Here is a 27332-nt window from a genome sequence, read left to right on the forward strand (position 1 = left end):
TGTGTTCTTACCTGAATGATCTACAGCTGTGGTTTTTTGGTTTAGTGATAGTTGTTCATGAGTCCCATATTTGTCCTGAACAGTTAAACTGCCTGCTGTTCTTCAGAAAAATTATCCAGGTTCCACAAATTCTTCGGTTTTCCAGCATTTCGTTTATTTGAACCCTTTCTAACAACGACTGTATGATTTTGAGATCCATCACACTGAGGACAACTAAGGGACTCATATTCAACTATTACAGAAAGTTGAAATGCTCACTGACGCTCAAGGAGGAAAAAACGATGCATTAAGAGCCAGGGGGTGAAAACTTTTGAACAGAATGGAGATGTACATATATTTTTTTTTATTTTGCCTAAATATCATATTTTTTTCATTTAGTACTGCCCTTCAGAGGCTACAGAAGATAGTTACATGTTTCCCAGAAGACAAAATAAGTTAAATTTGCCCTGATCTTCAAATTAAAAAAGTTTCCAGCTCTTAATGCATGGTTTTTCCTGGGACATGAACTTACATTTGATTAAAAAAAAGCAAATTATATCCATATATATAAAAGGTTTTAAGCACTTTTAATTACCTTTTGACAAATTAAGTTTTAAAATTATGAATATTTCATGAAAAATTAACTTGAGGCACACAAATCATCCCATCAAATCAATATTCAAAAGCAGAATGCAATAGAAAATTGCATATTTAGCATATTAATTGCTGACAGTAAAAATTAGGCTGTATATTTAGGTAAGTGTGTGGACTGGCATGACCCCGTGACCTGTTCACAACACAGCGAGTGAGAGAGACAAAAGAGGGCAGGTCTAGAGCTAGAGCTTGCCTTCAAAATGGGGAATCTGTGAGCGTTTCAAAGGATTACTAATCTGTCATCCTCTCCTTTCTCTCCCTCCCTCTCATTTGCTGCTGCTGGCGTACAACAGCATCCTGTCCACTGTGGCGGCACACTTGTGTGCACACACATACTCCCTTCATATAAACAAACATTTAGACAGAGACAGCACATTAACCACAAAAAACCCACACCATCTGTAAAGGACAGAGGACAATACCAAATGGACAATAACAACCATACTCACTGCTGTACTTGATGTAATGTAAAGTGGCACACAGCATAAATGTCCATTTGCTGGACCATATGTCTCTGTCTGAAGTATGCAGAAGCTTTAAGCAAACCGACAGGAACAGAATGTCCGTGAACTATTTCTGACGCTCTCATATTCTCTTCCATAGATGCACAGATAGACTATAGAACATTTCTTTTGTATTATTTTACAAACGAATGATTGATTAATTCATAGTTAATGTTTATGTAGTCTAATCAAAAATAAAAAATAAAAAATAATGGCAGACAAATAAATGCAATTAATTTGCATAAAAAATAATAATAATATTTATTTTATTTTTTAAGTTTTAAGTTACTTTTTTGGATTGCCATATGTCAGTGCTAATTTATTATTTTAATAAGTTGTATATATATGTAAGCCAGTGAAATAAATGGTAACAGGTAATATTTTGACTAAAAGTCACTTTCTATCTATTCAGTGCATTTCTTGTCTGTCATAACATTGAAACATCTTTGAATGATCTTCTTTTGGGGGCTTTTCTCAGCACATATTGATGTGTGCAATTATTCGCAATTATTTCAATTAATTAATCTGCAAATTGTGTAATTATTTCAATTAAAACTCAGAGTCGATTGACAGCCCTAGTAATTAGATATACAAGCTCAGAGTGCTGAATGCCTCTGAGTAATGAACCGAAGACAACTGAAGCCAAGATGATGGACAGTAAAATATAACAAACAATATGGCAGAGAGAAAGACCAACCAGCTCTGTGAGAGAAGAGACTGACAGCAAACACACACTCATTAAATACATGCCCCCTCCTTTGCACCTGGAATCCAGGATGTGGCTTTAAGCATCAGAACAAAGATGGAGCGAGAGAAAGAGAGACAGAGACAGAGAGAGAGAGGGATGGGGTGATGGGGGAAGGGTGATGAGAGACAGGGGAGGAAGAGTAAGCTGCTTATCAGGACCAAGAGCATTTAGAGCAGCCAAACGAACAGGCAGTTCGTACAATCTCCCCTGACCACCACTCTCTCTGCTCTCGCTGTCTTTATAACCCTCCCTGTCTCTCTCTTTTACATCACTTAGGTGTCCTGTTATCCTACAAAAATGCAAAGAGGATGAGAGTGCAGGTGAATTTGACATCTTTCAAATACTGAATTTAAGATTAAACTTGCATCACGCATTATTTTGTTTTCCGATTTCAAAACTTGTTTCTGCTGTGCACTGCAAAAAATGCTTTACTTAATTAGATTTTTTATCTTGTTTCCAGGCAAAATATCTAAAAATTCTTAAATCAAGAAGGAAATTTTTTGTTTTCAGAAAAAACAAGTCGAAATTAAGTGAGTTTTTGCTTAGAACAAGCAAAATAATCTGCCAATGGGGTAAGCAAAAAAATCTTACTTGAAAATGAAAACAAGATTATTTTTCTTACCCCATTGGCAGATTATTTTGCTTGTTTCAAGCAAAAACACACTTAATTTTGACTTTTTTTCTGAAAACACGACAATAATTTTAACCCTTCTTGATTTAAGAATTTTTAGATATTTTGGCTGGAAACAAGACAAAAAATCTAAGTAAGAAAAGCATTATTTGAACTTTAATTGAACTTTAATTTAATTGAAGTTTAATTTAACAGTTCCCGCGAAGAAGAAAACTATATCATCATTAAACTATATGACTAACTTTCTTCAGGGAAACATAAAAGAAGACATTTTGAGATTTTTTTGTCTATACAAATGAAATCTGAGGGCCTCAGTTTTGTTTGGACATATTTTTCAAAATATCTTCTTTCGTGTTTTACAGAAGAAGGTCAGGTTTGGAACAAAATTAGGATAAGTAACGATAGAAGAATTTTCATTTTTGGGTGATCTATCCCTCTAAATTCGTTTTGAACACCCTTTTCCCCCTTTAAAGACTTTTATGGCTTAATATAACATAAATTATGCCTCTTAATGAAATATGTAGTAAAAAAACAATGAAAGATTTACATATTTTGAAAAATTCACATTGTTTTATACATACTTTGGACCATGAGGGACGCCATTATTTCGGAGACGTCAAATTTTTGCACTCTGTGAGCTATTGGCGCTACCTGTTGCTATTTTTACTGCAACACAACTTGGAGAACACAACTCAGAAAATAAAATAGTGATATCACAGCTACTGAAAGAGCTTACAGGTGGCAATGGATATAAGTGTAGGTTTAAACCAAATGCCATATACCATCGATTTTCCCCCGCAAGGAGTCTAAACACTTCCGGATATCAAGTGAAATCCACGCTAAGAAACTGCTTCAGGCGTCATGACAAGTGTGGCATGTTTACATCCTGCCAGGATGGCATCTAGCATTTCTTGTCTTTGCCATTTTTAAGCTCTTTCAGTAGCTGTGGTCTACTAAAAGCCTCAAAGGCATCAAGGCTAAAGTGGAGAGAACAAAGACGCAGGTCTTTAGGAAGTTTTATTCATCCACAGGCATCTTCCCATTCTTTTCTCCTCTTCTTATCACTAGGAAAGCAGTGAAGACTTACATGGTTTTTCTGGTTCTCCTTCGACTAAAAATTACAACCAAAATCTGCATAATGTGGCATCGTATCAGTATTTTATTTTCCAAGTTGTGTATTCCAAGTTTAGTTACAGTAAAAATAGCAACGTCATCGAAACAATGGCGCCCCCCACAGTCCAAAATATGTATAAAACAATGTGGATTTAAAAAAAATAAATGCCAGTAAATATTTTATGGGTTTTCTACAACATATTTCAGTAAGAGACATCATTTATGTCATATTAAGCCATACAAGTCTTAAAGGGGTCATCGGATGCCCATTTTCCACAAGTTCATATGATTCTTTAGGGTCTTAATGAAAAGTCTCTAATATACTTTGGTTAAAATTTTTCAATAGTAGTGTAAAAAAACACCCTTTTACCTTGTCAAAATCAGCTCTGCAAAATATCAGCTCATTTTACGCATGGGCCCTTTAAATGCAAATGAGCTCTGCTTGCCCTGCCCCTCTCTGCTGAGGGATTAGGAGCTGTAATGTTTACTTTAGCCGCATTTAGCCACGTTTAGCTGCATTTAGCTGCGTTTATCGGCGAAACTTGCCAACAAGCGCATTATTAAGAAAGGCCATTTGCAAAGATGCATAAAAAAACCCTTATACTCACTTCTGCTGTGGGTAAAACTGCATTAGGAATGATTCACACGAACATAGATGCATATGTAGATCGGGACTTTCCTTTAAAAAAAAAAAACGAAAGTAACGTTGTCTTCTGCCTATTAAGTGGCTCAGATGTCGGGAATAAATGACTACTGCTATGTTCATGATTACATCCAACAACAGAACACCTCAATTGCTCAATTAGAGTCTTCCTCTGCACCTGAGTCGACACAATGGCAATCGTATTCGGACTGTTTCAGCTCGGTGAGGGCGGGTCTAAGGTAAGATGCTCATGTCAATCAACTGTGTTTTGTCACAAGACAAGAAGCTGAGAATGACCTGATTTTAAAAAGGGGATATTACTTTTAAAGATTAAAAAAACCACTAGGTGGATTTTTATCATTGTAGGGTGGTTGTGTACACAAACTGCAACACACATTAATGATCAAACAACATGTAAAAGTTAGTTTTGCATCCGATGACCCCTTTAATACTCAGGGTTCCCTTTAAACTCAATAATTCTTTTAAGTAGTCCACTGACAATGTCCAACTGTGAACATGTAAACTGTAACAATTAAATAAAAACATTATAAAAACTGCAATGGACAGAAAAGATAAGTACTATGAACTTCATATCACTACATCTGCTACTTTAGCATGAGTCACAATGCTGAAAAGCACTGTGACTGCAGGAATACCCAAAAGCACTTGCGCTTGAATAATTTCGTAATTTTTGTTTAGTCAAAGCAGTTGAACTAATGAGTATGTTTTTAGATCTTTTTCATTTTTAAAATTTAGAAATGTTTTAGCTCTATTTAATATTTTGTGATGTTTTATTATAAACATTTAAGTCACTATTAGGGTCATTTGTGTTCTCAGCTGACACAAAGGCTAACGCCATTTACTTAAAACCAAAGCCTATATAGTTACTTTAAACATCAACACTATGTTTTCGCTTCCTAGAAATCTTTTTTTCACTTGAAATGATGTATGCAGTTCAGCAAGTAAATATGACAACCTCACAAAAAAAAAACCACTGTCATTTGTTCATTAGTTTATGCAACACTGTGATCTCTCATCTGGGTTGCACATTTATGCCCTGCTGTGGCTCTTTTGTCACTGCAGTGTCACTTCTCTTGCATTTGAATGCAAATTCTTCTTCTATAAAAAGAAAGTGAGGCTCTGATGGGACAGGCATGAGGCAATGCCCGAGGGGGGTCGTGTTCAGGGTCCTGATCGCATGCAACTCGATTGGTCTCCTCTCTCATTTCCTCTCTTTCTCTTCCTGTTTCTCTCACACAAGCCTTAGGGAAGATCCCCTCCACTACAGAACTTCACAACACGTCGAGCATTTCAGTACGAATGGGGCGCAGTCACACGCGCCTGTACACTCGAGATGACAGCGGGACAAACTCTGAGGCTCACATGGATGATTTGGCAAAGTCCACTAAAAGTGCTTGTGTGCTGAGATGTGGAGAAAGGATTTCTGAACTTAAACGAAAGGTGTTTCATTTGGTCCGACCCCTACTGAGAAACGATAGCTAGGGGCACTTCTCTTTCGTTTGCGATTTCGCTCTCATCTCAGTGACCTTTGCATGCCGAAGTGAAGCTGTAGTGTGCACAAGCTCATGCAGCCTCGCATTGTTGCATGCCTCACTGCAGCCGTGGAGAAAAACAGCATTTTGTTTCCTCGATGCCACTAATGTGCAACCAAATTAAAGCAGATAAGGTGCTGATTTCACAGTAACACTCTGTGTAGGGAGATTTGAACCGAAAATGCTAATTATGTCAAAATCTACTCATCCACATGCCAAAATGTTTTTTTTTGCCCATACAATGAAAGCCAGTGGAGATAAATGTTCAAAATGTCTTCTTCTGTGTCCGCAGAAGAAATAAAGTAATACAGGTTTGGAACAACAAGAGGGTGAGTAAACAGTGACTGAATTTTAAATTTTTGGGTGAACTGTGCCTTTAAGAATGGCTGCTGAGTGGATCAAATGTGACGCTCTCTGATGGGACACAATGAGAGGTTGTGAGATGAGGGGGATTACAGAGTAATACCACATCATCAAACAGCAAAAAAGAAGGATTTTCACCTCAAAATGGCACCTGATTTTCAAATTGTTATATTCAAAGTACAAAGCTTCTAGAAATTTCCGACACTGGGACAGCGGTAGGACTCAAAATAGTGTGGCTGAAGTGAGTCACATGACAAAACTCTCTTGTGCTTGAGGCCAGTGCCCCTATGAGTAAGTGTGTGTGTGTGTTTCTCTGTGCATTTGTGTTTCAGAGGGATAACAAAATGCAAACTAGTGTTCAAAAGTTTAGGGTCAATAAGATCTAGTTATTTTATAAAAGAATAAAAATTGTAAATTGTAATAATATGTCACAATATTGGTGTTTTAATTGTATTTTTGATCTAATACATGCACTGGAGTAGCCTGGGTGTCCCCATGCTGCCTTCCGCGCAGCGCGATTTTATTCACGCTGGAAGGCAGTAGTGTTGGGTCGAGTCCACGTAAGTCGAGTCCGAGTCGAGTCCGAGTCTTTAACCAGTCGAGTCCGAGTCAAGTCCGAGTCCAAAATGGGGCGAGTCGGACTCAAGTCCGAGTCCAAATGGGTCGAGTCCGAGTCGAGTCCGACCGAGTCCAACTAAAAACTACTGTTTGTCAGTATCTTAACCTTGTTTTAATTTGTACAACTACAATAAGGCAATGACAATTTAAATGTAACAAAAGGAAACCTCTGTTGCATATTGCCATTTTTATTTTTTTATTTCACACCATCTCATTAGTGTCCTGCTCAGCAAACTTAAAGTCATGTAACAGAAGTTATGACTGACTTGATATTATGACATATTTCAGAGTGAAACAGCTTTTAGAATGTGGGAAGGACAATGTGGGAATTATAAGGGAAGGACAGGACTGTACCTACGAGTAAAATAATTAATCTGTGATAAAGGGAGGGGTAGGTGAAGAGATGGACAGCTAGTGACATATTTTTCTTAGATGAAAATGAGGCTGTGAGGGTTAATGACATGGAAGTCATGGAATAAAAGAATAAAATTCTGACTTTATTTTCTCAATTTCGAGATTATATCTCACAATTCTGATAAGAAAATACATTCTCCCTTTTCCTCTCAGCTAAAGTCATGAGTTTATTTTTTCCCTCAGAACTGACAAACTTGCTATTGCTGCGTTAAATTGAGTTCTAAAGTCTTAAATACAACATATAAACGACATAAAAAAATTCTGAATTCTGAGATAAAATAGGTAAATGTAAAATGTTATAGGTTTAAATAGTATTTTTTTACTGACATAACTGTAACGTCTACTCCAAATTGGTCTATTGACAACGGGCCATTGAATTATTAATGCACACCCAAGTAAGTAAGTAAAACATTCTCAAGCTTACTGAAGGAAAATAAACAGTCTAATAATTAATTACAAGCAAAAGCATAAATAAATATAATAATCAAAATACAAATGAAATAGTTTTATACGTTTTTCAGATTGATCTATATAGTAAAGTATACCACAGAAATAGTGTACTACAAACATTTAATGAAGTAATAAATGTAAAAATAAAACTATCTACAATCTTCACCGTATATAATAAATATAGATGATTCTTATTAAAATTGCTAAACTGCTTCAATCAAGAGCAGTGAGTGATTTTCTCTTTTTATTTTGTTGTTTGATTATGACGCAGTCTGTGGCAGGTTTACACTGCTGTCGCTTTAAGACCGGACGCACAGATCATATATTTTGACACATCTGTATTTCTAACTCAACACAAAACCGATAGCATTTACATGAATGCTCTCCAAGACGATGCATTTTGACATTACCTTACGTGTAAGTGTGTAGCAATAGAGAAAGAGTTTAATTCAGCATTGTGCGCTGACTGAGAGGTAGGCTTTCAAGTACCGGCAAGACTTTAAAACACATGCCAATAATACTGAAAGTCACTTTCGTAATAATGCATCGAGTCAGTAAAATTTCCATCAACTGTCCCTGGACTCGGCTGGACTCGGCAATAATTCCCGAGTCCGAAAAGCTCGAGTCCGAGTCAAGTCCGAGTCAAAATGCATCCGAGTCTGTGACAAGTCCGAGTCCGCTAAAAATTGTACTCGAGACCGGACTCGAGTCCGAGTACAAGTCCGAGTACCCCAACTCTAGAAGGCAGCATGGAAACCATGGACCAAATTTTCACCTCAGATAGGGAACCAATCACAGAACGGGGAGGGAGCAGCAAGACGATGACCCCTTCTATGCGACTCACCGAAGCAGTTTGTTTATAACTATGGATCCAGCATGGCAGCAAGTTATCATTCGATGCAGCCGTTCACATGTCGCGCCTAAAAACGTGTGGAAAACGCTAGGCGCGTCGCTTTCTCCTTTCCAAACCGCTCTGTAGCTTGCGCATGGAAAATGCGAGCGCGTCGCAACCGCGTCACTTCCATTATGCGCGCGCATACCGCGCGTCTACATTTGAAATAACAAACTTTAGCTTGCAAAAGACGCGACATGTGAACGACCCCTTAGATAGTGTTCTAAGTAGTTTAGAACGCAAGTTTATTTTGAAAAAAGAGCAACTTTTAGCGTTAAACCATCGCTCTGTATACGTCATCCGGTATGATTGAAACGATTGGCTATGAGCTACGCACAGGCGCATATGATAGACATTCGTAGCGCCCAATAAACGGCTCTGGGCATTCGTAAACCACGCCTCAAATACGAGAAAATGAACATGTGGTTCCCAGACCACGAATCATGACGACGTCATAACGTGGTCTGGCGTTAGCCAGGCTAGCACTGGAGAGCAAAAAAGTGTCATATATTCTTCATTTGATTTCTGAAGTCTCACAGTCCAAGCATCTTTCTTTGAAATGACTCTACTTGAACTATCTTTTCTAATTTAATACTATTTATTTAAACCACCATTCTGACAGCAGGAAAAAACTAATATTGTCCCAATTCTGAACAAGTGGTTGTGCAATATTATACAAAATGCAAGCCGCTGGTCTTCTGTATAGTCATAGTCAGAACAAACCTTGCTGAGAAATGAACAAAAACGTCTCAGGTTACGTATGTAGCCCTAGTTCCCTGAAGGGAACGAGACGCTGCGTCGAGACGCTTTGGGAACGCCTCCAGCGTGACCGCATCCTGAATCATGTGTGCAACTATCCAACGAGAGTGTAAGACGTCACGGGCGTCATGACGTCACCGACCGGGAAGCATAAGAACACATGCGGTGGAGTACAACGCCAGCTTCTGGAGACAGCAAGCCCTGCGGGGATGCCGAAGTATGGCTAGGAGACGCAGAGTCTCGTTCCCTTCAGGAAACTAGGGTTACATACGTAACCTGAGACGTTCCCTTCCATGTAACTCGAGCTGCGTCGAGACGCTTTGGGAACGAGAATGCCCACGCTGCCATACTGAGGAATGTCCCTGCCTGTGAGCAAGGGGACGAAGGAACCATGAGAGGCTCGACAAAAAGGCCCGAAAGTAGGGCTAGTAAAGGCCCGAAAGTAGGGCTAGGAAAGGCCCGAAAGTAGGGCTAGGAAAGGCCCGAAAGTAGGGCTAGAGGGGGGAAGTGTCTCTAGGATGTCCCAGCCAGTGAAGGTGAAAGGACAAAGGAGCCTGGAGAGGCTCTGAGATCCAGGCCATAGTACCTGGTAAAGGTTAGGGGTGTAGACCAGCCCGCCGCATTACAGATGTCGGCAACCGAAAGGCCCGAAAGTAGGGCTTTAGAAGAAGAGACACTTCTGGTAGAATGAGCTCTGACTCCCAATGGTGAAGGGAGACCAGAAGACTCATAGGCTACCGTGATGGCATCCACAATCCACCGATTTATGGAAGGCTTAGCCGCTGGACGGCCTCTCCTTGGAGGGCCGTAGCAGACCAAAAACTGGTCAGCCTTCCTCCACAGGACAGTTCTGTGGACGTACGCGTCCAGTGCTTGCACTGGACACATACAATTAAGCTTCGCCTGGTCGGGCTCCCCGAAGGGAGGAGGATGAAAGGCCTGCAGTACGACAGGCCGTGGTGCTACCGTGGGGACCTTCGGAAGATACCCCACTCGGGGGTACAGAAAGGCTTTGGCCATACCAGGCGCAAAGTCCAAAAATGAAGGGGCCACTGAGAGGGCCTGAAGATCCCCAACCCTCTTGAGGGAGGTAATAGTCAGCAGAAAGGCAGTCTTTAGGGTAAGAAGACGGTCGGAGACCAAAAAGGCTCAAAAGGAGGCTTACAAAGGGCCTCAAGCACCACAGCCAGGTCCCAAGGAGGGACGCGAGAGCGTACTGGATGTCTCAACCTCAGCACACCGCGGAGGAAACGTGTAACAAGGGGGTGTCTACCCACTGAGGAACCACCAAGAGGGGTGTGGTAAGCAGCTATGGCCGCCACATACACCTTCAGGGTGGAGTGGGTTAACCCGGTGGAAAGACGGGCCTGTAAAAACTCCAGCACTGAACCAACTGGGCAGTCAACTGGGTTTAACTGGCGGTCCCCGCACCAAGAAGTGAAGAGTCTCTACTTCAAGGCATAGAGTTTCCTCGTAGAGGGAGCTCTGGATTGGAGGATAGTCTCTACAACATCAGTTGAGAGACCCGAAGCTACGAACTGTGCCCCCTCAGGGGCCACACCCATAGCTTCCATCGCTCCGGGCAAGGGTGGAGAATCTCTCCCCCTGCCTGTGAGAGAAGGTCTGGTCTGACAGAAATCTCTCAGGGAGAGCCGTCTAGAAGGGATATTAGATCCGAGAACCAGACTCGACCCGGCCAACACGGGGCTACTAGAAGAAGCTGGGCCCCATCCCGGCGCACTCTCGCCAGAACTCCCGGGAGCAGAGCAATCGGGGGAAATGCGTACAGACGTAGCCTTGGCCACATCTGTACCATAGCATCCAGTCCCAAAGGAGCTGGATGATGAAGAGAGAACCAGAGGGGACATCGCACATTCTGCTGAGTCGCGAAGAGGTCCACCTGAGCCTGGCCAAAAATTCTCCAGATCTGCTTCACCATCTTGGGGTGAAGCATCCATTTCCCGGGCCTCAGCCCCTGCCTCGACAGGATGTCTGCTCCCAAATTAAGATGCCCAGGGATGTGCTCTCAGTGAGAGGAGTTTCCCTTGGGCCCACACAAGGATCTGGTGTGCCAATTTGTATAAGGGGCGCGAGCGCAGACCTCCTTGGTGGCTGATGTAAGAGACCACCGCTGTGTTGTCGGTGCGCACCAACACATGGCGATCTCTTAGGTCTGGGAGAAAGTGCTTCAGTGCCTGAAACACAGCCATCATCTCCAGGCAATTGATGTGCCAAGTGAGATGGTGGTCCCTCCACAGAGCGCGGACTGAGCGGCCACTCATGACCGCTCCCCAACCAGTGAGGGATGCATCTGTCGCCAGTGTGACGCGGCGACAAGGAGCTCCCAGCACTGGGCCCTAAGTCAAGAACCAAGGTTTCCTCCACATGTCTAAGGCACGAAAGCCTCACCGCGTGACCTTGATCATGCGAAAATGGTTTCTCCTTGGGGAGAACCCCTTGGCTTTGAGCCACCACTGTAAGGGTCTCATGTACAGCAGGCCAAAAGGAATTACGCTGGACACAGCTGCCATCAGACCCAGCAGTTTTTGAAACTGCTTTACAGTGAGTGACCAGCCCCCTTTCCCTTTCCCCATAAGCGCGCTATGACAGCCCCGCCACGTGTGAATAATGAGCGGCAGACGGGCTGTAGAGACACGCCGAAAAAGGATTTCCCCATGACCTCGACACCTCAGTGTGGAGGTCAGGGAAAAATGGAGGGCTCCTGCGGGGAGGTGACGGGATCGCAGAAAACGCTCATCAAGCTTACTTCTCCGCGATTCAGCCCGTTTCTCAGCCGGCCAGCTCAGGCTTAGAGCAGACACAGCACGAGAAAGCACCTCCAACAGCTCCTCATACTGGGGGGACTGGGGGTGCGGTGCTTCGTCATCGACACCCTCCACATCAACCTCCTTAGAGGAAGAAAGGAGAAGTGCCCAGCCCTCTCTTTGGGGGGAAGAAACCGCAGAGTGGGCTTACGATCCCAAAGACAAAGCAACAGATCTAGCAGGTGAGGAAAGAGATAGGGACTCGCCCGTCTCCATTCCCTCTGCTAGATCTAATTGCGAACCCGCCTCAGCGGAAGCGGGACCAGACCCACGAGGAGCGCTGGTGAAGACCCCCTTCTCAAAGAGAGCCTTCCTTGAACGAAGCACACGAAGTGGCATGCTCAAACAATGCGGGCAATCAGTCCCCTCGAGGGCTGATGCCGCATGTTCGGCACCCACACAAGCAACACACAAGCTGTGTTTATCCTCACTCGTAATGAAACGAGTGCACGGAGGGACACACCGCTTGTAGTGCTGCTTGCTTTTAACACTCTTAGTAGAAAGAGACATCACTCTCAAATAGGGCTGCAACGATTCGTCGACGTTGTCGACAAAAATCGATAATAGAAATAGTCGACAATGAATTTCATTGTCGATGTTGTCGCCAGACAACCGAGTGAGGCATCTTTCTGCCGAGAGTCGCACATACGCAGCTTCTATGCTGAGCGATAACATACAGAAATGGCGGCGTCCAACGCAGCAGCTGCGCGTACCAAAACACGCCCGTTTCACACATACTCCGTCTGCAGAGTGCGTTTTTTTTTCCACACCCATGTTAACGGATTAGAACGTTCACAATGTACGGACTGCAAACGCGTTCTGTGTGAAAGCAAAACGAGTCTGTGCTTCTTCTGCACCGCATACGTAACGCACACGGACTGTAGACGCACTGCAGACTGAGTATGTATGAAACAGGAGTAAAGTTTGGGAGCATTTTAGCCTGCTACGGCGAATTAAAATATTACCTGCATGGTTTGTAAAGCAGTCCTTGCGCATCACGGCAGCACCTCTGTGATGCACGAACATTTAAAGAGAAAGCACGTCGGACAGTTGAATGAAACGGAGTTTGGCTGGCCTCGGTAAGATTTAAATAACATGGAAGCCAATACGTTTTGTTTTGGATATACATTTTTGTTTACTGTTTTATTGCTGCTGATGGTTTACAGGAAGAACATGTTTACTTGATTTTAATTTATTTTTTCTTATAAAACAAATGTGCCTGTCCATTAAAAAAATTATAGTGTTTCTTAATTTATGCATTTATGTCTGTACTGACCGAGCACTGTGCCTAATTGGTTTTAGACAGGGCATTTTTATTTACTTTTAGTATGAATTGGCCTATCAGCAGCAAAATATGAATTTTTTATTGAAGTACCCCCTTCTTTCTTGTGCTTACTATAATTTTCCACATAATTAAAGCAATCTCATGCTAAATTTGAGAAAAATTGAATAATTATCCGATTAGTCGACTAATCGTTTCAATAGTCGGTGACTAGTCGACTATTAAAATAGTCGTTAGTTGCAGCCCTACTCTCAAAACAAAAGCTGTACTAACTTGTACAAAACGGAGAGCGATCACACACAGACACAGAGAGCTTGCTGAAACAGAAGCTGGCGTTGTACTCCACCGCACGTGTTCTTATGCTTCCCGGTCGGTGACGTCATGACGCCCATGACGTCTCACACTCTCGTTGGATAGTTGCACACATGATTCAGGACGCGGTCACGCTGGAGGCGTTCCCAAAGCGTCTCGACGCAGCTCGAGTTACCTGGAAGGGAACTTCTTTAAACAGAAATAGAGCAGAGCTTAAATGATTAGTTTACTTCCAGAATAAAAAAATCCTGATAATTTACTCACCCCCATGTCATCCAAGATATTCATGTCTTTCTTTCTTCATTTAAAAAGAAATTAAAGTTTTTGAGAAATACATTCCATGATTTTTCTCCATTTAGTGGACTTCAGTGGAAGCCAACGGGTTGAAGGTCCAAACTGCAGTTTCAGGGCAGCTTCAAAGGGCTCTACATGATCCCAGCCAAGGAATAAGGGTCTTATATAGCGAAATGATTGGCCATTTTTACAAAACAATACAAATTTATATACTTTTTAACCAAAAATGGTCGTCTTGCAGTAGCTCGACCTAATGCATTACGTAATCACGTTGGAAACATCATGCATGGTTAGTTTTTTGTCTATGTACTCCAGTTCAAAAAGGTAGGGTGTGAAAAACTTCATTCCATTTTCTCCTCCAACTTTTGAATCGTCTGACATTTTTTTGTAAAGTGCATTTGACTTTCATTGCAAGTCCTTTCCACCGTGACTACATAATGCGTGAAGATGAGCATTTGTGGTCAAAAAGTATATACAGTAAATTATTATTATTATTTTTTTTTTAGAAAATGACCGATTATTTAGCTAGATAGGAACCTTATTTCTCAGCTAGAATCATGAAGAGCAGGGGCGGAGCGGGGGGGTGGCTAATTGGGCTTAAGCCCCGAATGTTTTGTCAAAAGCCCCGAATCTTTTAGGTTTTTAGCGCAATTTTCCACCGGACAAAATTGCGATTGTTAACTCATGATTTCTGTTCTGTCTGTGCGCACCAATCTTGCACTTCTATCTACTCCTCAACCAGACCACCTAGAGACTTCGGGTTTTCGGCATTATGTTAAGGAAGGTCTAATCTCGGGAACGCACAAAAAAAATCCAGGAAAACATTTACTATCTCTTAGTGTTGTGATCCCATGACGTGAGAAAATTGCGCTAAAACACTCACTGAGTTTTTATTACTTGTTTAAAATAACTTCAACTTTGTTTCATTTCCTTTTGTAGGCTCTACTGGGTGAATTTTTTATTTTTGTTTTGTTTTTTTACTGAGTACCCTAACTATCATCATTTTCCCAGATAGTGTATAGATTTTTAGGCATTCTATTATCTCAAACAGCCTGAAAAATAGTGCATTTAGCTGACGTAATTGGGAAAAAATCTACACGGGGGAGCATGCCCCCGGACCCGGCTCCGCCCCTGATGAAGAGACCTTTGAAGCTGCACTAAAACACTGACTCCCATTAAAGTCCACTATATGGTGAGAAAAAAAACCTTAATTTCTTTTCGAATGAAGAAAGAAAAACATGAACATCTTGGATGACATGGGGGTGAGTAAATGATCAGGAAACTAATCCTTTAAATCCAGCACATTTGAAACAGCAAACAACCACCTAGTGAGCCACCAAAAACACACCAGAATGAGACCAGAAAAGACCAGACAGGACTTGCCATTAGAGAAGAAATGTATATTACATAATACATAAACACACACATGCTTCTGACTGCACCTGAGATCCATAACACACCTCCCAAATGGGTCAGCGGGAATTCGGTCAACGCTCTGTTCCGGGCATCATCCCAATATATCTGATTATGAAACAACACCTGGAAAGGGAAACACCTTTTCGCTCTTTCTGGTGGCTATTCCACACTTTTACCTTGCAATATAAAATTTTACAATCTGTATCTCATGGTGGAGTTAAGTGTTTCCATACGGTTTAATACAATACAGCCAGTTTAAATCGATGGTTGACATTCATTTCAGGTATCAAAAGTGCTACTAAAGACACAGTTTGTCCATGAATGTTCTTCAAACTCTTTTCTGTTCACTAAGCTGAACTGAAATTCACATCACCCCAATTTACCAATCTCAAGAGAGAAAGCAATACTTACTAGGTCATGGTTGGTGGCGTTTGAGTCGTCTTCGGGAAAAGGCTTGGAGACCCCCAAAGCAACACAGTTAGCGAAGATGGCCAGGAGAATAAAGATATCAAATGGTCTGAAGTCACATATTAAGGTAAACAAGATCTTATTAGAGTGTCATTATCATTCAGCAGTAGGGCTGGGCGATATGGCAAAAATGTAATCTCGATAATTTTTTCCCCATATTGAACGATAACGATATACATTTCGATATAAGCTGTTGATGTTGCCAGCTTTAAAATAGTATCCCAACAATGACTAAAGCCACAAAAATGAAAGGGTTCATTAAATTACATTTAAAGTATAGTTTATTAACAAAAACAGATTACAGATTTGGCCTTAAAAATTAAAACAACTTACTAAAATAAATTAAAAAAATAAAAGTTGTGACAGAGTATGGTAAATGAGAGTAAATGTACAAAATGTAAACATAAAATTATTGTAAAAACATAATTTGTAACACAATTATTTATTTATTTATTATTATTAACACAATTGTTTATTTTCTCTATTATAGGTTGAGCTATTTAAATTAGAGGCAACCACTGCATTTTGAAACAATCTACAGTATAAATAACAAAAAATTACGACAGTTCTTTCTTAATCGTATTAAGTGCAGACAATTCAGCCATAATCTAAGTAGGCTACTCTCTAAATATTCAAACTGCAAATAGAGACGGATATTTCAAGCATGATACAGAGCTATAGACATACACAACCTATCATAGCCTACATACTAATAACAGCCTAGATATGTCATGTAGCCTAATTTGCGTGCATTGGGGGGATTAAAACTGCTTTTGAATGCGCCTGCGTTTTTTGCTTTCGGTTTCAGTTTTAACAATCACGCCAAACTCTCAGCTGAGCTAAGAGTCACTTTTCAGGTAGCCAAACCACTTATATAACGGAATTCGTGCTACCTTTCTTGTCGACAATTTCAACATCTTTGGATAATAACTCGAAGTTAGTTTCACTTTCGTCGCTGCTTCCTCTCTCTCTTTTTTTGTCGTCCTGGTGTTAAGTTTGCTTCACAAAGTGCGGTAGGAAATGAACTTTGTACTTTGACGTGCACACGCACGCTGTACGCTGATTGGCTGTTGTCGCATATTTCTACTGTGTGATTGGCTCTTAGATTAATCCATATCGAGCAAAAAATGTCTAGAGCCAATCATCGTTATTAACATAAATTTTATCGCGATTCGATATGATATCGTTTATCGGCCCAGCCCTATTCAGCAGGCATTACAGTTGAGGTCAAAAGTTTACAAACACCTTGCAGAATCTGCAAAATGTTAATTATTTTGCCAAAATAAGGGGGATCATACAAAATGCTTGTTATTTTTTTATTTAGTACTGACCTGAATAAGATATTTTACATAAAAGATGTTTACATATAGTCAACAAGAGAAAATAGTTTTTTAAAAATGACCAAGTTCAAAAGTTTACATACACTTGCTTCTTAATACGGTGTTGTTACCTGAATGATCCACAGCTGTGTTTTTTATGTTTAGTGATAGTTGTTCATGAGTTTCTTGTTTGTCCCGAACAGTTAAACTGCCTACCCTTTCCAACAATGACTGTATGATTTTGAGATCCATCTTTTCACACTGAGGACAACTGAGAGACGCATATGCAGCTATTATAAAAGGTGTAACACTCACTGATGCTCCAAAAGGAAACACCATGCATTAAGAGCCAGGGTAAACTCAGGGCAAATTTAACTTATTTTGTCTTCTGGAAAACATGTAAGTATATTCTGTAGCTTCTGAAGGGAAGTACTAAATTTAAAAATATGATATTTAGGACAAAATAAGAAAAATCTTCATTCTGTTCAAAAGTTTACACCCCCTGGCTCTTAATGCATAGTTTTTTTCTTCTGAAGCATCAGTGAGCGTTTGAACCTTCTGTAATAGTTGCGTATGAGTTTCTCAGTTGTCCTCAGTGTGAAAAGATGGATCTCAAAATCATAGTCAGTGTTGGAAAGGGTTCAAATACACAAAAATGCTAAAAAACCAAAGAATTTGAAGGATTTTTCTGATGAACAGCAGTTAGTTCAGCTGTTCAGGACAAACAAGGAACTCATTATCACTAACTATCACTAAACAAACAAACAAAAAATAACACAGCTGTGGATCATTCAGGTAACAACACAGTATTAAGAATTAAAGAAGTACTTTTTATAAATTGAACTATTATTTTCCCTTGTAGACTATTATGCAAACATCTTTTATGTGAAATATCTTATTCAGGTCAGTACTAAATAAAAAATTACATGCATTTTGTATGCTCCCTCCTATTTTGGTAAAATAATTGACATTTTGCAGATTCTGCAAGGTGTATGTAAACTTTTGACTTCAAATGTATTTAGCATGTTAAGAGAAACTGTTTAAAAGCTTTACATTTATTACTAATAGTAGTGTATGGATACTTCCACTCCACAAGGTGGAGGGCGGCCCTGCGGATGGGGTTGTTTAATTTAAGGCAGAAAAGAGCTCTGGGGGCACGTTGGACTTGGTTGGAGCCTTGGATTTGCTTCTTTACATGCTGACTCTTCTTCTTCTGTGTTGCAGTGGAGCTGGTGGTGGAGTTCAGGGTTTCCGTACGGTTCATCTTCGGCCTTTCGTTTTCCTCCCACTCGTCTTTATCTTCCTCGTCGCCCTCATAGCCCTCTCCTCCTCCACCTCCCTCCTCCTCCTCCTCTTCCGCTTCGCCACAACCCTCCTCTTCCTCATTGGAGTACCCATTCCCTAAAGACAGAGGTTTAGTCACTTAATAAGGGGTCATATGTCTGGATGACACAGCAAATAACCAGTCTCAGAACTAAAATTAACTAATGCATTGTCAGTGAGTGACGAGGATGCATTAAATAGATCAAAAGTAACAGTAAATACATTTGAAATGTTTCCATCAAATGTTAAACTTTTGAACTTTCATTTCATTTAATTCATCACAGAACCCTTCAAAGACCCTATCAAAGAACAATTTTCACAAAAATATTAAGTTTTCAACATTGATAATGATAAGAAATCAACATATTAGAATGATTTCTAAATGATTATGTGACACTGAAGACTGGAGTAATGGCTGCTGAAAATTCAGCTTAGCCATCACATGAATAAATTACATTTTTAAATATATTAAAACAGAAACAGTTATTTTAAATTGTATTATATTGCTCTTATGCCCTGTTGCCTGCATAAGATGTGATAAAGTATGTTAATCTTTTTTTTTCCTTGCCAAGCTTAGTCACTTAGTTTGAATGAAAACTTATTGGTACGAAATCCTGCTTCACATTACAACAATCCTGATTGGCTGGGATTGTGTTACAATTTTTATTCATGTCTTAACAGAAATTACTGGTTACTTGATACCAGAGCTTAACAATAAGCATGTTTCTGCTCACTTGTTAATGGCAGTAAGTTCTACTTGCTTATTTGCCCTAAAGCAACAACAAAAAAGTACACTACCAGTCAAAATTATCTTCTGTTCACCAAGACTGCATTTATTTGATTCAAAATACAGCAAAAGCTGTAATATTGTGAAATATTTTTTTTTCTATTTCAAATATCTGTTTTCTATTTGAATGTATTTTAAAATGTAATTTATTCCTGTGATCAAAGCTAAATTTTTAGCATCATTACTGCAGTCGTCAGTGTCACATAATCCTTCAGAAATCATTCTAACATGCTGCTTTGCTGTTCAAAAATATTTATTATTACTATTGTTATCAATATTTAAAACAGCTGAGTACATTTTTTTTCAGGATTCTTTGCAACATTATACGTTATAACATTTAAAAGCTTGGAGCCAGTATTTATTATTATTTTTTTAATTATAGAAATTAATACTTTTATTTACCATGGATGCTTTAAATTGATGAAAAAAATTAAAAAAATCTACTTAGCTGTTTTCAACATAATAATAATAACAAAAGTTCTTTGAGCAGTAAATCGGAAAATATTAGAATGATTTCTGAAGGGTCATGTGTTTGGAGTAATAATGCTAAAAATGCAGCTTTGAAATCACAGAAATATATTAAATTTTTAATTATATACAAATAGAAAACTTAACTTAAATAGTACAAATATTTTCAAAATTGTCACTGTACTTTGGATCAAATAAATACAGGCTTGGTGAGCAGAAGAGACTTCTTTAGAAAAAAAAAAACATTAAAAATCGTACTGTTCAAAAACTTTTTACTGGTAGTGTATGTCTTTAAATGCTATGAGTTTAAATTAATAATTTTGTATTTACACTTATAATTTGAAATGTATATTCTTGAATGTATGATGTTTACATTTTATTATTTATTTTACAATTGTATTATTTATTTGACATTGCAATTTTCATGTCTTTTTTTTCCATCCAATCTTAAGATATAGAAGTGGCCCAATAGGGCAGGTGACTCTCCTCAAACTGCCCCGGGCCAGGTCAGCATGTCATCGTCACTGCTGAGCCATGAGTCTGCGTCACAACTGTTTGGGACACAGTGTAAAGAGTAACAAGAAAGAGTACCGCAAGTTACTCTATTTTACTATATGTTCCACTGCATTGACAGTCTGATTATAATCTATTCTACAGCATGTTTCTTCCTCATCATCTGGACAGAGGAAAGTAAATATAAAGAGCGAAGTACCTAAAAACTATGAAACTCGAATGACTCGGGTCATATTAAAGAGGGTGAGGGAGATAAAGAAGACAAAGCTTTCTAATCTGCCACAGTCTCTGATGAACAGAAGGCCTCTGCACTAGGTGAGGAGAACCACACAGTAACAGCTGTGACCTACTTCCCACTGTGAGAGGGGGTGCAGAGCGGGATTCTGGGCCAGCGGTTTCATATGTGAGTACCTGTGGATTCATGATGCTAGCCTCTAGCACAGCTAGCCGACAGCTAACAGAGAGAGTCATGGGTAGGGGGAGGGACAAGAGAGAGAGATCGCGAGGACACTGTGCAGATAGCAAATTATAACTTCATTATATGCATAAGACCGTAGTGAGACCGAAGGGAATCCTATCAGCCAGAGATAACAGCAATCACCACTTTCATTGAACATTTGAAATGGGCAGGCAGGAGAGAGAAATAAACTCCTGTGTGAGGTTTGTGAAGTGAGCTATCATAACTGCTGCGCTGCGCTGATAAAGACACGCTCCAAATGGAAATTGAGGGGCCAATTTAGCAAGTCATTAAAAGAAGGTATTATGAAAAATTAGTTTTTGTTTTGGCTGCAGCTCTGTGTAACCCTCAACGTGACGGCTGACATAAGCCAGCAGGCTCTTTTCTACCTTAAAGACAGGTTTGTTCGGTTTTCAATATGTGCTGCATGTCCACAATTTCACACACAGGTGAGTTGGAAATTTAAGTTATGAAACTTACATAAACAAGTTTTTATCAGTGTCTATTTCTGAACATAATAAATAAACAAAACTGACCTCAAAGCATGAACTTGTCATTTAATTTGCATCCATAATGTACCACTATAATACTGACAGTGAACTGCAAACTCTTGTAGTTGTGTAGCTGTAGATACTCAGACAATTTAATGGATTCTCACTGATAGACGAAGATTAAACATGCATAAATCTTTTTTGATGAGAGAGTTGACAGACATCCCAGGTGTATATGACTTTCTTCTTTCATATGAATACAGTCGGTGTTATATTAAAAAATGCCCTGGCTCTTTCAAGCTTTATAATGGCAGTAAATGAGTGTTCGTTAGGGGGGTGCGATATTGACAAAAAATAATATCTCAATATTTTCTGGGATTTTATTGATAACGATAATTAGACGATATTTTGCTGTGTGTGTTATTGTGCTTAAGGACTACCGTAAGTTTTTGATATTCTTCATATTTTGTTTGATCAGTTCATTATTATTTTCCCCAATCAATTTGCACTCCATACACCATAATAATGACAAAGCAAAAACCAGATTTGCAAATTTTACAAATTTATTAAAAATAAAACACTGAAATAAGTACATTGCATAAGTATTCATACCCTTAACATAGTACATAGTTGAAGCACCTTTACAGCCTCAAGTCTTTTTGGGTATGATGTGACAAGCTTTGCACATCTGTATTTGGCAATTATCTGTTATTCTTTGCCTCACCTTTTCACCTCTCAAGCTCTGTCAGCTTGGATGGGGCTGGTAGACATTTTCTAAAGTCCTAGTTGTTCCAATCGTCTTCCATTATGGATAATGGAGGCTACATGCTTCTGTGAACCTTCAATGCAGCAGATTTTTTTCTGAACTCTTCCCTAGATCATTGCCTTAACGCAAGTCTGTCACTGAGCTCTACAGGCAGTTATCTTGACCTCAGGACTTGGTTATTGCTCTGATATGCATTTTCAGCTGTTAGACCTTTTCTGAGATCATCCTCATTCAAATGAATTTGCCACAGTTTAACTCCACTCGAAGTGTAGTAACATCTAGAAGCAATATGAATGCTCCTGAGCTAAATTTCGAGTGTCCCAAAAAAGGGTATGAATACTTATGCAATGGGATCTTTTCAGTTTTTCATTTTTAATAAATTTGCACAAATGTTAAAAACCTATTTTTTGCTTTGCCATTATATAGTAGGGAGTGTAGATTGATGTGGGGAAAAAAATAATTTAAAGTATTTAAAATACTTATTTAACATAAGGCAGCAACATAACAAAATGTGAAAAAAATGAAGGGGTATGAATAATTTCGCAAGGCACTGTAAAGTGGCATTTAGATGTAGTTACACATGTTGATGCAGGTATATTAGAATTTTTTTTTTAAGTAAAAAAAATACTTTAAATGTGAAATTAAAACCACCAGTAGGTGGCAGCAAGTCACTGTTAATAAGTGAGTCATTGCGACTGAACCAAATCAAATGAAACACTGTCATGTTGCTCAGAGACGCAAAACGGAACTGTTGCTGTGTTTGGAATGATTTTTGTTGGCGAAATTGAGCAAAAACAGGAAATATGCTGTCTAAAACATAAGTCTTTTAATATTAACATCTAGTTTATTGAACTGTCGTATAAAATCAATATCACATTTCTAGTCATGCTGATTTTTAAAGGAAAAATGGCACTCTTCGTGTTATATTAATTAACTATATAAATCTTGAATTATATGATCATTCTAGATGCATTTTAATAGACTGAATCATGCAGTGAAAGAACGCACTTCAAATGCGTACTTACTAGACTTTATTAAGTAATGTAACGTTATGTGTGCACATTATGTGTAGGTGTGCTTTTTGTTAGTTTTTTGCAATACTTGATAATGTCAAATCGCACATTGTTAAAACAACAATTACGATATTATCGCAGATGATATATATCACACACCCCTAGTGTTGGTATTTTGAAACTGTTCATTACTGGGTTCACCCATCATCCACTGGAACACCACTCTTTTGTGAACACCAAATACAACAGTTAGCGGAAGCAAGAGATTACGGTTTATAAAGTTTTAAATACAGGTATTTTTCTTACACCAACAAATCTATTTGATTCAGAAGGCCTTTATTAATCTCCTGAAGCTGTGTGGAGTACTTTTTATGATGGATGGATGCACTGTTGGACTCCAAAATATCAACACCCATTGACTGCCATTATAAAGCTTTAAACTTTTTTTTATATTACTCCAGTTGTATTCGTCTGAAAGAAGAAAATCATATACAATGTCTTGAGGGTGGGTAAATAATGGGGTAATTATCATTAATGTGTGAACTACCCCTTTAACCAAAACAAAAACTTCATTATCAATGTCTTGCAGTATGACAACATTTTTCAGTTGAATGTAAAAGCACCAATTTAATTGCTCCACATATCACTTATATTATGTAGGTTAATGCTTTTGCATATAGAAGACTGACCTAAAGGGAGTACATGGGCAAACAGACACATGCGACAACTCTCATGTGCAGGTCTGTTTCTAAAGCAGAAGGATCTGGTTCTTGAGCTAGTTAGGGATCAAAGATTAGAAGCCCATTTAATCAAATGCACTACCAGCAGAATATTTGCCATCTCCAGAGGCCCTGCATTACACTCTACTATGCGCATTAACCTGCAGTAGCCGGGGTTACTTGGCTATGATGGAAGTCAAATGATATCTGTAATTGCAGGTTGCCTGCAATCAGAAAGTCATCATAAAGCGCATGTGCAGGTTGTGCTCTGAAAATGACCCTGTGGCAGTGAAACATCTGGTGCTGTGAACAAGAAAAATAAATTGGAAAAATAAATTCATAATTTGATCTCAACAGAGCTCAAGGCTCGAAACCTTCATCTCTCATTATAATTAACATGTAAAACATTTTGTGTTGCTGTAATTAGTTTAACTGTCAATTATTCTGACAGATGAGGTGCAGTTACCCTATTTCAACTACTCTTTCAAAGGGTTAAAATGTTAATTTTAACAAGAAAGCAAAAATGCTACAGTAAAAAGCTGTTAACAGGATAGGGAAACTATATATACACTTACATTTTTAGAAGTGAAAAGCTTTTTTGGAAAAAAATATTATATTTATCAAAGAAATACGTACAATCATACAATTTCATAGCAAATTACTATTCAAATTTCAGTTTTTAAGTAACCCATCCAAAAGTTAACATACTTCTTTGAATTATTATATGAATAAGAGATATATATTCCCAAAATTTCCTGTATACATAATCAAAACATGTTGCATTTAACATTTTGAAAAAGTGATTAAAATTTTTATTATTTTTGTTTAGTTATGTTCCTTTGGTGTTTTAGTTACCGTTTAGTACATTGTTTTTGCGTCATGTCAGGTGTTTTTCGTTGAGTAGCCTAAAATTACTGTAAATAAAATGACTGTGTACATTTCATATAGACACGGACACAAGTTTACACAGCGACTTTTTTGTTGATATTTGACAACTTGAACGGCGACTACACAACGTATGTGTATATCTAAAAACGAAACCAAAATATATGACTTAAATGCTAAAATAAAACTTACTTTTTCGGTTCTCCTCATACATGTCGGAGATTGTCACTTTGACCTCATTGGAGCAGAATGCATGATCCTCAGGACAGTTTCTTCACTCACATTTTTGAGACATATTTCCAACCAGAGCTTTTTCTCTGAAAGCGGTAAGTTTTCCAGTCGTGCGGTCCTGGACTTGTATCCAAAGATGCTGTCAGTCACCTCCTAAAGGCTTTTCATTCTGAATCAATTGAGTTATATTCACTTGGTTTAAAAAAAACAGAAGCGTTCAATTATTTCCCGTCATCTAAAAATGAACTTTGACGGCGTTGGGAACAAAAAATAAATAAAGCGCACCCTCTGTTCTCTATCTATCTCCGCATTTAAGCCATCAATTCAGGATTAAAGAAAAATGACTCGTTTAAAGGGACAGGCAGCCTAGAAACTTATTAAAGGGAAGGATATTGGGCAAACGATTTTATGGAGCGTCGACAGAAAATGTGGGCGAGTCTAAATTTGCTCATTTTCTAACGCTACGGATCAGTCCACACACACACACACACACACACACACACACACACACACACACACACACACACACACACACACACACATGTACGCGTGAGCGCACTCGCGCTGCCTTTACGCGTGTCTACGCGCTCATGTGCGCGGTGTGAGCATGGCAGATCAAAATTCAGTACTAATTCTAACATTAATTCAATTTAAAGGTTCACAGAGAACAAGAACATTAATCATAAAAGGAAAAGATGTTTGGGGAGAAAAGAGCTGTTTCTATTTTTCTAATATATGTGACCCTGGACCACAAAACCAGTCATAAGGGTCATTTTTTTTAAATTAAGATTTATACATAATCTGAAATAATAAAGCTTTTCATTGATGTATGGTTTGTTAGGATAGGACAGTATTTGACCAAGATACAACTGTTTTGAAATCTGGAATCTGATGGTGCAAAAAATAAGAAAGAAAGAAAGAAAGAAAGAAAGAAAGAAAGAAAGAAAATAATCGCCTTTAAAGTTGTCCAAATGAAGTTCTTAGCAATGCATATTACTAAACAAAATTTAGTTTTTTTATATTTATGGTAGGAAATTTACAAAATATCTTAACGGAACATGATCTTTACTTAATATCCTGATTTTAGGCAGGAAAGAAAAATCAATAATTTTGACCCATACAATGTATTTTCGGCTATGTACTTAAAGGAGTAGTTCACTTTCAGAACAAAAATTTACAGATAATGTACTCACCCCCTTGTCATCCAAGATGTTCATGTCTTTCTTTCTTCAGTCTTAAAGAAATTATGGTTATGGAGGAAAACATTTCAGGATTTCTCTCTATATAATGGACTTCTATGGTGCCCCCGAGTTTGAACTTCCAAATTGTAGTTTAAATGCAGCTTCAAAGGGCTCTAAATGATCCCAGCTTGCGAAAGAAAGGTCTTATCTCATGAAACGATTGTTTATTTCCTACACAGAGTACACAGAGCTAGACTAGATGAGCATTTGAGATAAAAAAGTATATAAATTGTCTTTTTTTTTAGAAAATAACCGATCCTCTTTCTAGAAAAAAAACCTTCTTTCCTCGGCTGTGATCATTTAAAGCCATTTGAAGCTGCATTTTGGAAGTTCAAACTCGGGGGCACCAATGAAGTCCATTATATGGAGAGAAATCTTGAAATGTTTTCCTCAAAAAACGTAATTTCCTTACGACTGAAGAAAGAAAGACATGAACATCTTGGATGACAAAGGGGGAAAGTAGGCCTACATTATCTGTAAATTTTTGTTCTGAAAGTGAAATCCCCCTTTAAGACTGGTTTTGTGGTCCAGGGTCATAATATTTTGCAAAAAACATTTACTAAATAGCATAAAATTATCATCATATCATCAGAGAGCACTGCAATGTACATTACTGCTAACTAAAATAAGGAGGAAAAAACTAAATTATAAAACAAAAAAGTTAATTAATTACTAAATGTGAATTCTGGGAGTGCATGCATTAACTAAACCTAAATTGGACCTGTAAAAAGACCTAGAACCTTCTGTATGTCTTTTAAAGACAAGTGGGAACAGAAGTCAACTTATCAAGCCTAGTTATCCCTGAGGAAGAGCTTGAAGCTTTTGTCTGCAAATGATTTCCTCCTGACATTCCCATGACATACTCTAAGTCTAAGTCGCTGTAATCCCCACACGCATGAACTGCTTTCAACATGTTTGATTCAAAGCAAGCAGACACCTTAAAAAAACATATTTGCATGTTAAAATTAACTCCAAATGCTGGGGTAACTTTGCAGAAACTTCACAGAGTTGTGTCATCTAACTGCTTTTTAATGTTGGATCTTATTCATGTAACATACAAACAACCATAATGCAGTTTTGGGAAACAGTTTTAAGTATTTTCCATCTTATGATGGTCAAAATCTCAGACAGCGCTATCAGTTATTCACCATTCAGCAGACACTTGTCACCCGGAGGGATGTACAGTACACTAACTGCAGAGA

The 27332-nt window shown here is 38.8% G+C and overlaps 1 protein-coding gene across 1 annotated transcript in view; it reads right to left on the minus strand.

Moving 5' to 3' along the window:
- cacna1fb (calcium channel, voltage-dependent, L type, alpha 1F subunit) overlaps positions 1-24872 on the minus strand; it is an 80186-nt gene extending 55314 nt beyond the window's left edge. Inside the window, exons 1-3 of the mRNA XM_073818804.1 lie at positions 24851-24872; positions 18319-18637; positions 15861-15966 (exon numbers count right to left, since the gene is read on the minus strand). Coding sequence (XP_073674905.1) covers positions 15861-15966; positions 18319-18637; positions 24851-24872 — 447 coding nt within the window. The remainder of the gene's footprint in view (positions 1-15860; positions 15967-18318; positions 18638-24850) is intronic.
- Between the last annotated feature and the right edge of the window lie 2460 nt (positions 24873-27332).

The sequence above is a fragment of the Garra rufa genome, chromosome 15 (genome assembly GCF_049309525.1).
Source record: "Garra rufa chromosome 15, GarRuf1.0, whole genome shotgun sequence".
NCBI classification, from domain to species: domain Eukaryota; kingdom Metazoa; phylum Chordata; class Actinopteri; order Cypriniformes; family Cyprinidae; genus Garra; species Garra rufa.